Source organism: Tasmannia lanceolata, unplaced genomic scaffold, assembly GCF_043159265.1.
Source record: "Tasmannia lanceolata isolate RefF3 unplaced genomic scaffold, GAP_Taslan_0.1 ptg000004l, whole genome shotgun sequence".
In the NCBI taxonomy this organism is placed as follows: Eukaryota; Viridiplantae; Streptophyta; class Magnoliopsida; order Canellales; family Winteraceae; genus Tasmannia; species Tasmannia lanceolata.
In genome coordinates this window covers 1,755,679-1,772,011 of record NW_027518681.1, presented here as the reverse complement: position 1 = coordinate 1,772,011, position 16,333 = coordinate 1,755,679, and the positions used below count along the sequence as shown (strand labels likewise).

General features: G+C 36.7%; 1 protein-coding gene across 1 annotated transcript; it reads right to left on the bottom strand.

Moving 5' to 3' along the window:
• Window positions 1-2,961: 2,961 nt before the first annotated feature.
• LOC143875693 (polyadenylate-binding protein 7-like) lies at window positions 2,962-15,340 on the bottom strand. The gene is made up of 10 exons (XM_077377296.1): window positions 14,977-15,340; window positions 13,813-13,931; window positions 13,515-13,708; window positions 12,979-13,238; window positions 12,758-12,864; window positions 12,469-12,658; window positions 12,003-12,295; window positions 11,756-11,866; window positions 3,871-4,065; window positions 2,962-3,480 (listed from the first exon to the last, which is right to left on the bottom strand). Exons 1-10 carry the CDS (start codon window positions 15,167-15,169, stop codon window positions 3,283-3,285), a joined length of 1,860 nt encoding a protein of 619 aa, XP_077233411.1. The 5' UTR covers window positions 15,170-15,340; the 3' UTR covers window positions 2,962-3,282.
• Between the last annotated feature and the right edge of the window lie 993 nt (window positions 15,341-16,333).

Genomic DNA, 16,333 nt, shown 5'->3' with positions numbered 1-16,333 from the left:
TTCCTCATTAAAAATGTAGAAATATTTTAAAATAGAGCAATGACATATTGGCTTCTTTTTTTTACCTGGGGCAGCCCCCTCTAGTGTATTAATGGGTGCCCTTTTACACCAGAGGGAGCTGTCTCGGGTTAAAAAACGGCTGAATATATCATTTCCCATAAAAAAGGAGTCTCGTTTTCTAAAGATGATTAAAGAACTGATTTTATTTTTTTTTATTTTTTTGTCTTTTTCCGTTTGAAACTCTGTTAGTTTACTTCATAGTGTCAGAGTCACGGGCCCGACCCAGTTGGACCCAGTTGATCCTAAAGTATATAAAAGTGTTCATAGCGTGTAATTCAAGTTTTTTCATTCATTTTTGTGAATGATTTTACTTTTGGCTTGTGAATTGTGATAATTATGTTTCCCATTAAACTTGGTTAACCATAATTTCATTTTCGAGGTATGTGAATGTCTTGTGGGGAGTGTTTTTTATCATATCTATACTTGTTTGGTATGAAATATTGGTCCAACCACCCACACAGATGACACGACAACGGGAAACAAGAAAATAGTGGGGCCCACATTTTCTTGGTGATCCAAACCGTTCATTTGTTGGGCCCCTGAGGTAGATGCGACCAGATTAAGTGCATGTGTTGAGAGAGAGAGAGCGAGAGAGAGAGAGAGAGAGAGAGAGGGCACATTTGGCTTCCCTTTGGAGATGAGGGTGTAAGTAGGAAAAAAAAGGGAAAAATATAGATACACCCCCTCAACTATGGCCACATTCCACTTCTAACTCCGTGGTCTCGAAGGTACCAAAGACACCCCCTCAACATTCTGACATTTTTAAGTAAACCCCCTCCGTTGACGGTCCGTTAGTTTAACCTGGCGGAATGACTAAAACTAACTATGGTTAATATTTTAAGGACAGAAATACCCTCGTCACTGGTTTTGAGCTATATGGAGAGGGACCAGGGTTACGCCATTTCCCACCACTATCGTCGCCACATGCGGCCACCGCCACTGCCATCTCCGGCCACCGCCGTCATCGCCATCTCCTGCCACCACCGTCACCTCCACCACAGACAATGAAACCCCACTCCATTGCTACATCAAACCCCACATTTTAACAAAAAAAAAAAATGATCTAAAATATTAGGTTTTCTGTGCAAAGCATGATAATGATGTGAATGAAGACAAATGAAACCCCTACATCGAGGGCTTGTGCTGATAAATAAACAAGGATTTGAATCAAGCCCTAATTTTCAGGCATGAAAATCCTAATTTTTAGTTGGGGAAGACGAGGGAATTATAGTCATTTCCTCCTCTCCGTTCACTCCGTCATGTTAAAAAAATCCATAGATAGTGTAGGGGTGTCTTTGGTAACTTCGAAAGCACGGGATTAGAAGTGGAATTTGGCCATAGTTGAGGGGGTATCTGTATTTTTCCCAAAAAAAGAAAAAAAAAACACTGGAAAAAATCCGATGGAATGTTTCCTGATTATTTGCCACTCCTCAATCTCATCACAGGAGACACTAGTTTCCAGTATTGGGTTTCCTGATTTTTAGCCACTTTCACCTTCATACGATTTATCATGAAAAACAATTCATGGCGGCCAAACGTGCCCTTAAGGAGGCTAAGGTAAAACTCAATGAATTTGTTTTTTATGGTTGCCAAACATGCGCTTAATCTCATGAAAACCAAAAAAGTTTATTAAAATAAGTAGTGAAATAGAGTTGTATTTATCGCATGCCTTGTTTATCATAGATTGAAAATTTTACAAGCCGATTATACCCATAATTTAGCATGTATGGAATATCAAATGTATTTTTTTTCCAATTAGTCCATCTTTCGCAAAATAGATGCTCAAACGTCCCTAAGAATTGTGTATTATTAAAAAATGTCCTGCTTTTAGAAAATTATTGCCAAAGAGTCCCTAAAAAAGACGATTGCTAGTTTTCTCCATTATCATTTTCAAAATGACAAAACTACACATAAAGGGATTTGCTAGGGTCCATCTCAGAAGGCATTTCGCGGCTGGTCTGTCGCATGTCAGACCAGCCACCTCATGAATGAAGACAAGCTTTTGTTTCCATGCACGAGGTGGCTGGTCTGACGTGCAACAGATCAGCCGCCAAACACCTTTTGCAATGGGGCCAACATTGTTTGGGTGATCTTAATCATTCATTTGTCGGTCCCCAATGTAGATAGGGATTCTCCATAGGATGATCCTAACCCTTCAATTTGTATTATACTAGTGAGAATATCAAGGAAAGAGGCAACTCCTTTGCCAACTTCTTAATGGTTGTTAGTAAGTAGGAAGGTCTCAAAGAAGGAATAGGATTTAAAAAATATATAATCTTTTTAATACTCATTTCAGCATATGTTTTATCTCCTGGACTGCCTTGGATTTCACTCATTAACTTGACTGATATCACTCCATTGTTAACTGAATTGCATTGGATTTTTCACTAAAACTGATATCACATCAAAATCAAGCAGAGACCACTCAAGCAGCAGGAAAATCTTTGCCTCACACCATACTGTTCCATCATGTGAGGTTTCCACCTCTGCAACCTGGATGTTACGCAGAGAAAATACAAAGGAAGCAATTCTGTAACCATTCCCTTGATTCACTCACAAGTCATTTACTCATAGAGTGAGAGTCACAACTCATGACTTTCAGATAGAGTAGGACTCACAACCACCCCATCCAACTACCACAGATGTAACTCGCAAGTCACTATTATAAAATAGCAAATGACTCGTACTGGGATGTAAAACATCACAAAGTTGTGAATCCAAATATTTGCCAATTGGGGCTCTCCTGTTTGGAAAATTCATGTTTCTTCAGATTGCAAGCATACCATAAGATGTCGATGGCAACTCCTATTTCCAACTTCAAATGCTCACAGACATGCAATAGGATTGAAGGTTGCATTTTCAGTCATTGCCTTCAACAAATGCTTATTCAACACCTCATGCTGGGCATGAAAAAAGAAAATGAAAGATATCTCAATTTGATTTCAAAAGTCTCCAAGCCTCTCTTACCATTGCTGTAATTAGCACTTATCATACCACTCATCGGAGTTTATCACAAACGTCTTAAACATTTAATCCCAAACAAAAGAATCGGTGACAGCTCTGAGAAACAGTTCAAAAAAGAAACTTAATAGAGAAATGTGAAAAGGTTATGGGTCGACTTCTAATGCTTGCTAACAAAAAATTATAATCCCTAAACATAAGCTGTGTACCATACGATATTGATACCCTCAACTTCAAAAATGCTCCAAAGAAATGACTATTTCAGTTGACAGCAACCTCGGCTGATAGGTAATTGGGATGGAGAGAATCTTTATTACCAACTTTGGCCTTGGTGATCTTAAGCACTTGTACTGCTTCTTCCACTTTGGCAGCCAATGATTCTGGCGACTCCAACAGAAGTAGCAATTCGGAGTTGTCCATCTCCAAAAGCATTCCAGTTATCTTCGCAGCAAGATCAAACTGAAATGGAAAAATACACCCTCATATTAATGAAATTTGCAAGCGCAATGCCAGAAGATAAGTCACAAATATCATTCTTGAGAATTTCTCAGCAAGGGAAAATCTCGAGATATAAAATCTGTTTTATTTTTCGGGTTTATATCAGGAAAAAACGAGAAAAATAAAATCACATATATATTAAGAAAAAATAAAAACTATAATAAAATTATTGTGATATTATAGCATAAATGAAAATATCGTTACATATTTTAAATTCTTGGGATTATTTCAGGATTTTATCGTTTTACCAAAATGTTGCTATAAAATCATTATATTTTGAAAATATCGGATATATTTGTGACATAGGCCAGAAGGGTGAAGTTTGTGGCCGGGAAGGGGTTAGAGAATCACCTTATGTTTCTTAACGAGGGGGAAGAGACGCTCGCCAAGTATCTGTTTCTGGTGGTGAGGGGTAGCTGCAGCAAGCATGCTACTCAACATTTCTGTCCCTTGGGTGGCTGACTTTGAAGCAGCAGATAGAATAGAAGATCCATTGCTCGTGTCACGGACCCGCCCATTGGGCACATATTTATTCTGTCCAACTCGCTGCCAATTATAAGCTACAGTATGTTATAGCATTTTAATGGAGGATAAAATGACTCGAGTATACACTATAATGCATGTGACTTGATGAACAATAAGTGGTACAAGATAGATGATGCTTTAACAACTAGGTCTATAGGGATGACAACAGTCTTATCAAGTGTGCAATATCAAAATTAGAGCTTCTCTGAAAGTAGTGCACTGAAAGTTTATGAAATCATATCTCATGTTTATAGATGGGTAAGTGAGTCCTTTCTTATCCCGTCCAAACCACAAACCTTTTTCTATGTTGTTTAATTTCATGATAAAAAAAATGCCAAATCAGCCAAATAAGAAGCCATGGAAAACTATCATAGTAAGAAGTAAAATCAGGAAACATGAAAAGTTGAAAAGACACTAATATAGAACATTCCAAAAGAGACAATAGAGAGTGCAAAAAGATAGAAAAAAGAGCAATTATTTGAAATGATCCAAAAAGATCGCATATACACTTCGAGCAAGGTATAATGGATTGAGCAAGGTTTTAAATTTCAGTTACGGTTTCGGTTGCCATTGAAACGACAACACTTTGGTTCGATTGGAAATTTCAGTAGAAATTCTATAAAATCAGGGAAACGCATGGAAACATATGCAAATGAAAGAATTTTAAGATGAAACTTCTGGAAATGCTATAATAAGCGCAAATACACACTTAAAACCCATCATATAAGTAGCACAATCATCCATAATGGTTTAACAACATTGAACAACTAGTGTTATGTGATGTCGCGCATGTCAGATAATTCAGTATATACCACATTTAACGCAAATACACACTTAAAACCCATCATATAAGTAGCACAATCATCCATAATGGTTTAACAACATTGAACAACTAGTGTTATGTGATGTCACGCATGTCAGATAATTCAGTATATACCACATTTAACATGCAATCCATATAAATATTATGCATAATGCATATAATTATGTAGCACATATAATATAGTTACTACTAATACGCTCAAGGTTTTAGTTTTGGCGTGTGCTTTGTTGGGGATAGAAATGGAAACATAATGGTCGTTTCGTGTCAGTTTTAGTGGAAATTTAAAACCTTGGATGTGATACATTACTGATTTGCTTTTCAAAGAACATTGTCGCTAACATGGAGCACCAGAGGATGTAGTATTCAATCGAGATGAAAATTCATTCTTGGATAACTTTTCAGAAGAAATTGGTAATATCTTGTAGTACTCCAATGCATATCACCCCCAAATGCGCAAACTAAGGTTTCTAGTAGGTTTGGGTAGGTCCTCATAGTTTGACATGGGATTTGGTATTTCCCCCCAGGCTGAGTTCATACAGATATCGGTACTATCTTGTATAACTCTAGTGCATATCACCCACAGATGCGCAAACTGAGGTCACTAATAGACGTTGGGGAAACCTTCTATACTGTTTGGAAAGTCATCATATTTCGACACAGCGGGATTTGCTTCTTCCCCAAGTTGAGTTCATATTCGTTGCCGTGTTCTCAATTTCTATCAATTTCCCTAGGTGTGTTTGTAATTGGTTGCATTAGTAAGCTCATTAACCTTGCTATCGTTGTGACCTAACGCAAGTGGTGAAAGGAGTTTTGATCCAATTTATGCATTCAATAATCTTAAGGATATACATTGGATACTCAAATACGCCAAATCTTCCCTAATAAAAGGGAGGGGTGTATATTTGGTTATTACACCTTTGTAGGTGGTAAACCAGTTCCATGGAAAAGGGAGAGCAAGTAACATTATCTTTCATGGAAATGGAAGAACAATCATTGTAGCAATGTATAGTACCAAAATAAAGTAAAAAGTTATAGAGGATACAGATTGTGAAATAATTTGGCTAAAAACTCTAACAACTATATTGGAGTCATACTACCTATGGACATACGTGGTGACAACCAAGTTAAGATACAATTACTAATTCGATATTTCATTAGAAAAAACAATATAAAAGTTCATTGGTGAGAAGTCGTAATGAAGACCAATACTCCCCTTCCAGGCATAAAATACCAATTAGCTGAGAAGTTCACCCATGCTCTTGAAAGTAGAGTTCAACACAAATTGAGCAAGCTGGGTTAATTGACATCAATTCTCAAAAAGGACTACAGTTAGTAAATGTACATATAATTTGATATTGTTATGGGTAGACTCCCTAATAGCAATTTAGGGATTACATTCTTATATTTTACTATCACTTTTGTCACCCATGTAAGTGATTTAGTTATTACTCACGAAGAAACTAATTTGTCCTTCAACAATGCCCACTTAATAGTTGTGGGATCCAAATATCTGGAATGAATCCATACTTCTATGCAGACTAATTGCTCAAAAAATCCAATAAAAATCTGATGTTAACAAGACCAAGATAATAAATTGTATAATCCATTAAGAAAAAAATCTTTCATGACACCGAACATGATAACTCAAACCCATGTTTGAGACTCTAAAGCCAATCCTTCAAAAACTATAAGGTTATTTTTTTTGAACAAAAAGTGGATGGCTATTTTCCTTCAAAATCCAGCACGGAGTCAGAAAAGAAGCCAGCACTTACAGACTAAGGGTTTCCAACTACTTTCTCTGATTTCCAATCACCAAACCAAGCAATTGAAGTATCACAATAGTATTAAACATAAAACATTATTCCACGTAGCAAGTTACTTTTGTCAGATGTATCGAACTCCTTCTTGAGTAAACCAAGTATTAACCAATAAGACAATAATAGTTCATACGATGTTCTATATCAAAATGTATATTGTATACCACGAGCAATATATAATTCTACCACAAGTTATAAGCATTGTTTTGAGCTTAAATAAAAACTTAGAGATTTCGATTTGAATTCCATGAGTGAATCTAAATTTGTATGATAACTGATTTTCACCTCTTCATTCATTTATGATAACCGATTCTTATAGGAAACTACAGTTACATTTTTTTAGTATGATTTAGGAAAAATAGTTGAATTTTAATTGTAGAAGGTCAAGTTACCTTATGAAAAGTTGGGCTTTATCTGTAACAAAACTACTCACAAGCAAGAGACATAGTGGTGATTGGTTATATTTCTATTTTATAATTTCACCCTCTACTTACTATCTTCTCAACTCTCCTTCTTTGTTTTGTTTGGTTATCTTCTTTGCAAAAGCAGTTTGTATCATTTCCACCAACAATATCAATGTGGGTGGTTTGGCTATTAGGAGGGTCTACGGGTAGGAGATCTTCAACTATGAGTTTGATGGATTTTTATTTTGCTATTTTTGTTTGTTTGTCATTTCTTCTTTTGTCCACCTAATGAGAGATCAGCTTGACCACCCTTTTTTTTGTTTCGATAAAGTTTGATTTATTTTCAAGAAAATAGTTCGCATCACTCCTTCGTCGTTTCTCCATCGTAAATACGAAGGACTCAAAACCAGTAGTGGTGATTGGTTTGTTTCATTTGTATAATTCTAGCATCTACTTGCATGCTTTTAAACTTTTCTAGTTAATTTCTTGTTCGGTTATCTTCTTTGCAATGGAAGTTTGCTTCATTTCTACGAATTAATATCAATGCTGATGGTTTAACTAAAGGGGGTGTTAATAGGGAGGCTTTGTGGGTAGGAGCTGATCTTCAACCATGTAATTTTAAAGGTTTTTTTTTTTTTTTTCTATATTGCTTCTGTTAATAGGGAGGCTGTGTGTTAAAAGTATGAAAGATTACATAACGCCTTCTCCAACAGCTTAAGCTTTTGGAGAAATTGGTTGTTTCACATGGAATCAGAGCAATTGCCCTGGGTTCAAAACTCCTTGATATAAAAAATCCACTCATGTAATGGCCAACTGCCAACCCAAAAGAGGGGCCACATATGCGCCTGTAGGCCAACCCTAAAAGGAGGGGCCACACGTGAGGAAATAAAATTCCATGGAAAATAAAATCCTTAAAAATAACATGAAAAATAAAATTCTAGAAACTAAATAACATGGAAAACTAAAAACATGTAAATAAATTCTAATGGGCAAATATGCCACTTATTTGGTCTACTATATGCATCAGGGGAGTGTTAAAGTATAAAAGATTAAATAACGCCTTCTCCAACAGCTTAAGCTTTTGGAGAAATTGGTTGTTTCACAGCTTCCATCCACCCTGTATTAATGGATCAACTTGACGCTTCTTTCTGTATGTTTTAATAAAGTTTGATGTCATCTTTCCAAAGAAATGTTTGCATCACATGATGTCAACTACTGCTAGCATGGATCCATCAAAACAACCTTTGGGTCGATTTTATATTATTTGTAGTTCTTGTCTTCTTCAAAATCTAGATATTTGAAGTTTCTATAAACAGATTAGATTTATATGCTTTACAAAACAGACAAAGATATTTTAACTTGGGTGACGATAAATTCGCACCCCTTGTAGGATGATTCACGCCCCTTTCATGTGAACTGACGTCAAAAAGAGTTAAAAGTCTGATGCTTTTTTATGCTTTTTGACATCAATTCACGTGAAAGGGGTGCGAATCATCCTACAGGGGGTGCGAATTTATCATCTCCCTTTAACTATATAGTTATGCAACATAATACACCCTAGGTGCTCCTGCTTCATAACTATTTTAAAAACAACCATATCCCAGCCCTACCACAACCAAAGTACATTTATCAGAACAAATGAACCAAAACATGTAAACAGGACAACTAACTTTCTATGTTTTACAAAAGCATAGTTTGCATTACAGCATTATTTTACATAAACATTATTGTTTATGTAACTCTCGACTACAACAATCAAATCCTAAGCAATAAAGTGATATATCATATATGTCATATCCATGCTAAACCATTATTGTTTCTGGGTCAACCCTTATCAACTAATACTCGGCAGACAAGAACTCACCTTAGCTTTTCAACATTCAAAAAAATAAAAAATAAAAAACTCACTTTTGATAAAACTGAGTTGACGTGAGCAAATCAAGAATTGATGCAATGTGTTTTTTATTCACTTGCAAAGGAGTATCTGATCTATTGTATAGGACCAAAACCATTTCGACTAAGGCAAGTCAATGATCGACTTAGGGAGTTGTTAAACCTGTCTAACTCTGTGATGTCACAAATGTCAATAGCAAGTATCATAGTAATGCATATTTTGAAGTGAATAAATGTAGAGTAAAATTGGTCAGTGTCAATACAGAGTGGCGAATTCTTAGACTCATTGCAGACTCAATACCTTCATGGTAGTCTTACCTGTCTAACTCTATGATGTGGAAACAGTTCAATCTATCTTTTGAGTATGACTGACAATACAAGAATGAGTTGCACATATATAGTAATCTTTTTTGTCCTAGTTTAGCTACAATCTGTAACCTATACATCAACATAGCAACAATCTGTAACCTATACATCAACAAACATGACTTTCTTGTCATTTAAACCCGATTAAAATCAAAATACATGAAGTGTCTCAATTGAGGTGATGAAATTTTATTTTTAGTAGATTTAGTTCTTTATAATTTTGACTACCTACAAAGAAATTATTTCTTATGTCACTGTGCATGTGATTGAGATTATATGGGCATGATGTTGGGGATTTGTTTCATGTAAAAGCAAATGACTGGGGTGCTGTACGTTTATTTTTGTAATAAGCATGTTTCTGCCAACACCCATGTAAAACTCAGACCACTAACCAACAGAACATAATTTGAAAAAGCAAATTATAATAATGATTGGTCAGACACCATCAATCCCTTTTAATTGGCATCACTGTGTATCTATTTTCCACAATGTTCTTGGTACTACACTCAGTGAACTCAATAAAGATTAAAGCACAATCCAAACCAAACAAACCAAATGCTAACATTCCATTGAATGATAAGTAGAAAATTTGCAAGTGTTATTTCCATAAATCTAGTTCCTCACTGTTATCAAGTTTCAAATCTGAAACTTGGATAAAACCAAGGAAACTCATGTGTGCCAAATGAACGAAACAAGAAGGTTTACAAAACTAACCGAGTGAATATTCTAGTCCACACTCTCAAAGCTATGCTACACATAGAGATTCAAGTTGGCACTAAACCTAGAAGATTGAGAAGTTGGAACAGAAAGATTTTTCTCAAAACAACCACAGAAGGATTTCTAACATCTTGGGCATGCCCAAGATTTCAATAAATAGAAAAATCCTGGGCATTCCCACACTCTCAAAGCTATGCTACACATAGAGATTCAAGTTGGCACTAAACCTAGAAGATCGGGAAGTTGGAACAGAAAGATTTTTCTCAAAATAGCCACAGAAGGATTTCTAACATCTTGGGCATGCCCAAGATTTCAATAAATAGAAAAATCCTGGGCATTCCCACACTCTCAAAGCTCTGCTACACATACAGATTCAAGTTGGCGGTAAACCTAGAAGATTGGGAAGTTGGAACAGAAAGATTTTTCTCAAAACAACCACAGAAGGATTTCTAACATCTTGGGCATGCCCAAGATTTCAATAAATAGAAAAATCCTGGGCATTCTCGAAACAACCACATAAAGATTCCTATTTTGCCTTATCTTTTTTAGGCGAATGCCACTGAGAAACGCTTAACACTATGATGATAATCCTTTCCTTGGATAAAAAGGATCAATTTTTTCCATACTTGCGTTCTTATTTTGCCTTGTCTTTTTTAGACTAACGCAAATGAGAAACGCTTAAAACTAAGACAATCCTTCCTCGGATATAAAAAGGGTCAATGTTTCCCTTACTTGCAGCTGTACAACGGATGAGTCTTTGAATCTCTTGCTTAGTTTGTTAATTGTTTCCTTTACGTCACAGAATAATAGTAGATACTTCCAAACAATATTGAAAGAATCGGGAAAATTAGTGCAGAAAGTCAGTATTGCAGTCTCTGGATATAAGATTCTGCATGATTTAATTTGTGATCTAATCATCTATGACTGTCTAAGAAAAATGTGTGCAGAAAATCATAATTGTAATGTCTCTTGGTATTTGGGATTCAATCATCTGGGCCAGGAAATGGCTGGATGACGCCAAAATCAACAATCATGACATAGTCAATAGAGAGGAGGAGGTTATTGTGGCAGCCAATCTTATTGGTGATGGAGGTGAAAGCCATAGACGGGGTCAAAATGTGTGTTCTTGATTAGACTTGATTAGCTGCTGCTGAAAAATCATGCATCTCATCATGAAGAGCGCATTTCTGTCATTTTTCAAAGATCAGCTTAAATGTCATGCAAAATTAGAAAGGACCTCCGAGGCTTTCACCAGCATAGCTTTAAAAGTTTAGATATTTCAATGTGTCACCTTGGTAAAATACATCTTTTTAGCACAATACAACATCAGTGATGCATTTAAGATAACACTAGATGGGTTTATTTGGAATAAAATATCTAGCGGAATGATTCCCCCCCTCCCCCCCCCCCCCCCCCCTGACGGATAAAATCCCCCCCTTTAACATTATTCGTTAAGTTTTGAAGGCAAAGAAAAGCGTTTTAAGGGGGTGAACTTATCCTCAAGCAGTGAAACCATTCTCACAGGAACCTCTTTTCTTTCTCTTTTTCTTTTTTTTTTTGTTGGGGTGTGGGTGGGGGGATATCATTTCCCAATATCTATACTCAAAATTTGGGTGCACACATACAAATGAACTCGAAATCCATGTACGAATGAGATGTGGGTAAAGTAAATCAATGTCATTCAGCAGTACCTGCTGGTTGCCTGCATCTTTTAAAGAATTCACTGACTGAGTTGTCTGAGAAAGCACATGCCCATTCACTCGGCCTCTGTTTTGCCTATGCTGTCTAGGAGAATTTGGAATCTGAGGAGGAAAATTTTATAGAGAAAATCCCATTCAGTATGTAAGCTAAGCATCAGATGCAATGGAAATAACAATAAATGGGCTAATTGATTGGATTTTATGTCAATGACTGATAGAAGAATATAAAGTTGCATACCACAGGAAGTGGCATGGATTGGAAAGCAGGTCTCGTCAGAGGAGTAAACCCATTGGCCCTCCAACCAGGTCTCAGACCCAGGGGTTGATACATAAGACCCTGCCTATGAGGAATCTGCGAAACGACACCAGGTTGAGTGTAGTAAATTGGAGGATATCCGGCGGGGATAACAGCAGTTGAGGGAGCTGCTAATGCTGTCATGCGCTGTGCATACTGAATCTGCAATTGAGCACGCCTCTCGTCTTTCCTTTGGGCTATTGCCACATATAGAGGTTTTCGACGAAACATATATCCTATAATACATATTAATAAACACATCATTTACCCTAATGATATGATAAAGAGAGAGATGTCTGTGTATCTGTGTATACTTTGTGACGTGTTAGCACGAATACAGGATAAATTGCAAGTGGAAAAGATAAACATATAGCACATTTTCAGTGGTGATTGTGACTTTGTGAGTTACCATGAAGAGAATTCACAGCTTTGCTAGCTTCCTCTGTAGTCGAAAAGCACACAAATCCAAACCCCTTACTTATCCCTTTATCATCACGCATTAGTTTGACCGAAGTGATATCACCAAACTGACTGAAATGTTTTCGCAGATCATCATCATCAACCTCATCATCAATGTTCTTTATGTATACATTTGAACCCTGGCACAGACAGAACTAGTTAATTAGCATGAAAAGAAGGAGTTTAACGAAGAGAGAGAAAATCTAAATATCCCAGGAAAATTAAGGGTTAAGAATCACCTTATATTTTTGCATTTGCTCATTACGCCTTTCCTCAAATTGGCGACGCAAAATTTGCTCGCGCTCAGCCCTCTTCTGAGCCCTCCCTACATATATAGCCTTAGATCCTATTTGGTCAACCATTGAGGAGAAATCCAAAGTCAGGAAGGCTACCGTGGTATTCAACATTTCTAAGAAGAAAACCAGTGGATCAGTTTGCAACATGTGATTTCGAGGCTTACCAATTTGCACTCCATTCATCGCCTCCATTGCCTTTTTGGCATCATCTGGGCCTTCAAAATTTACAAACCCGAATCCCCTTGATTTTCCATCGTTTTCTTTTGCAATAACAAGGTTAGTAATTTTCCCAAACTCAGAAAACTTCTCCTGAAGAAGTTCTTCTGTGACATCCACATCAAGATTCTTCATGTACAAATTGGTATACTTAGCATCGGGACTTGGTAACATCCGTTCGCTCTTTTTCATGAAATTGCCAACATATCTACATCATACAAAAATGATAATAAAAAGCAAAAAAAATATAAAGTCAAATAGGAGCAAGAAAATATGTGAGAATTGAATACACAAAAAGTAAAGGAAATTTGAGAAAGAATATAGTTTCAAGAATAATTCAGAAACCAATTTCAGAAGTATGAATTGGATAATGAAGCAATTACAAGATCTAAAGGACCTAAACTAACAATAGAAACAAGAATAGCAAATCTTGCATAGTATTTCGAAGATGAAAGAGAATGAAAGATTAAGAAGGTGAGCATACATTTGCTTGTCTCGAACCATGGAGCCATTAAGGTGTTCAATGGCGGCAGTAGCGGATTCCTCTGATTCAAACTGGACAAATCCATACCCTTGACTCTTGCTATCCTGAGACATAACAACTTTGCAAGACAAAATGCTCCCGAACTTTGAGAACATATCTTGAAGCTTCACGTTGTCGATTGATTCATCCAAATTCTACATATAATATCCAAAACCCAGATGAAATTCCAACCCAATTCCCTCAAACTAGGGAATGAAAAAAGAAAGAAACAGAGGAAAACAAATAAGAAATCATATACCTTCACAAACAGATTCCCAATTCCGCTCTTTCTTGAATCCGGGTCTCGATGCGACCACATGATTCTTATCACTTTCCCATTCAATGGAGTGTGATTCAGCTTCTCGATTGCCTTGGTTGCTATCAGAAAGAAAAAGAAAGAAAAACCCAAGAAAGAGAAAGAATCAAAACAAGCCCAAAATTGAAATCGAACTAAAAGATTAAACAGTAGGAAAGAATCAAAAGAAGTCCAAAATGGAAATCATTGAAAGAAAGATTAAACAGTAGGAGAATCAAAGAAGCCCAAAATGGAAATCATTGAAGGAAATAAAAGATTAAACAGTAGGAAAGAATCAAAAGAAACTCAAAATGGAAATCATTGAAAGAAAGATTAGGCAGTAAGAGAATAAAAGGAAACCCAAAATGGAAATCATTGAAAGAAAGGTTAAGCAGTAAGAGAATCAAAAGAAGCCCAAAATGGAAATCATTGAAGGAAATAAAAGATTCAATGGTAGGAAAAAATCAAAAGAGGCCCCAAATGGAAAATCAATGAAAGAACTAAAAGATTAAACAGTAGCAATGAGATGGAATACCGAAACCTAAGGAAAAAATAAAAAATTTCCAATCCAAGAAGGGAATGCAATTGAGAAGAAGAAAAAGAATAAAAAATTTCCAATCGGGGAAGAAGGGAATGCAATGAGAAGAAAAAAAAGAAGACTCAAGAAAGAGAAAAGAATCAAAAGAAGCACAAAATGAAAATCATCGAAAGAACTAAAAGATTGAACAGTAGCAAAGAATCAGAAGAACCCCAAAATACAAATCACTGAAAAAACTTAAAGATTAAACAGAACCAAAGAAGCAAAAGAAGCCCAAAATAAAAATCACCGAAAGAACTTAAACAGAATCAAAGAATCAAAAGAAACCCAAAATGGAAATCAATGGAAGAACTTAAAAAAAAAGAAGAAAAAGAATCAAAAGAAGCCCAAAATGTAAATCACTGAAAGAACTTAAAGATTAAACAGAAGCAAAGAATCCCAAAATGGAAATCACTGAAAGAAATTAAACAGAAGCAAAGAATCAAAAGAAGCCCAAAAATGGAAATCAATGAAAGAACTAAAAGATTAAACAGAATCAAAAGAAACCCAAAATGGGAATGCAAAGAGAAGAAGAAAAAGAAGAAAGTTACCATCAAGAGGGGCAATGTAGTTAACATATCCATATCCAAGGGAGCGTCCAGAAATGGAGTCTCTACAGACTCGAACAGACCCGAGGGGTCCGACACCAGAAAACGCATCAAAGAGTTGTCCATCAGACACGTCCGAATGAAGGTCCCCTATGTAGAGGGAAGCTGGTGGTGGGACCATTGGAGGAATCGCCATGGATGAGTTTCACAATGACAGTAATCTCTATAGAGAGAGAGATGAGAAAAATAAAAGAAGAATAAAAGAAGAAGAAAAGTGTAGAAAAGAAAGAAAGTTTAATTTTGTTAGGGAGTGATGAGAAAGGAGAGAATGAGGCTATTTGTGGATTTGCATGGGAGGCGGGAGTATTTGTGGGTTGGATTATTAAAATGTATGGTGATTGGTTGAGAGAGATTATAAGGGTCCGATTGAGGGAGTAGAGACCAAATCTTAACCACAAGTGGGGCCTCTAGCTCCGGACCCGAACCTTGACTCCTGTCCAACTTAACCGCTTTTCTTTCCTCTCTTTCTTTCACGTGTTCTTTTTGCATTCCAGTTGTCCTTTCTTGGATTTACCCCTTAATTTGATAATGCCACTCTCTCTTTTTTTTATTTTGGTAAATTGTAACAGCTTCTAACCGCCTCTTACAAAGGGACTGTTGGGACAGAGTGTAGGGGTGCAACTCGGTCGGGTTCAACCCAAAAGAAACTCGATTTATGTCGGGTTGGATTGAGTTCGGTTCAGGTTGAGTTTTCCCAAGCCGGGTTTTGGGTTTGGGCAACCCAACTTGAATGAAACACGACAGTTTTTTTATGAAATTTGTTTTTTGTAGGCTTAAAAACTCAAGTTGGGTTGGGTTCGGGTTGGAGAAAAGGGTTCCACAGGTCGGGTCGGGTTGAAACTCATCGGGTTGGAAATCAGGTCGGGTCAGGTTGGAAAAAAGGGTTTCTTGGGTTGGGTCCGGTTGGCCTCAACCCGACCTGAGTTGCACCCCTAACTGAGCGCGTCGCCCAAAAATCAGCCTTTCACTCTTTTGTCTAGTATTTATGCTTTCTCTTTTTTCACTACAAGAGGCGGCCCAGGGAAGAAAATGAGGTAAAAACATGGAAGAGAAACAAGAATTTACACTCTTGGGGCGGACTAATTCACACCTTGCCTGCATTGGTCACCTGGGGGGCATTTAAAAGGGATTTTGAAAGTACTACAGAAGGGATTTTGCAGTACTATAAAAGGGATTTTGCAAGTCATTGTGTGTGTGTGTGTCTCGGGGCATGGCCACCCCAACGCTATATGCCTCTCCACCCTTGGATTCAACATTATTTGTCATGTAGCTGTGAGAGAAGACATTGTTGGATCTCCAT

Bases quoted from the DNA above. Each gene is read 5' to 3' on its own strand.
- LOC143875693 (XM_077377296.1), bottom strand. From the start codon at position 15,169: ATGGCGATTCCTCCAATGGTCCCACCACCAGCTTCCCTCTACATAGGG. The intron at 12,865-12,978 runs GTAAGCCTCGAA...TTGACCAAATAG, and splicing joins GATGAATGGAGTGCAAATTG to GATCTAAGGCTATATATGTA. The intron at 12,659-12,757 runs GTGATTCTTAAC...TGTCTGTGCCAG, and splicing joins AGCAAATGCAAAAATATAAG to GGTTCAAATGTATACATAAA.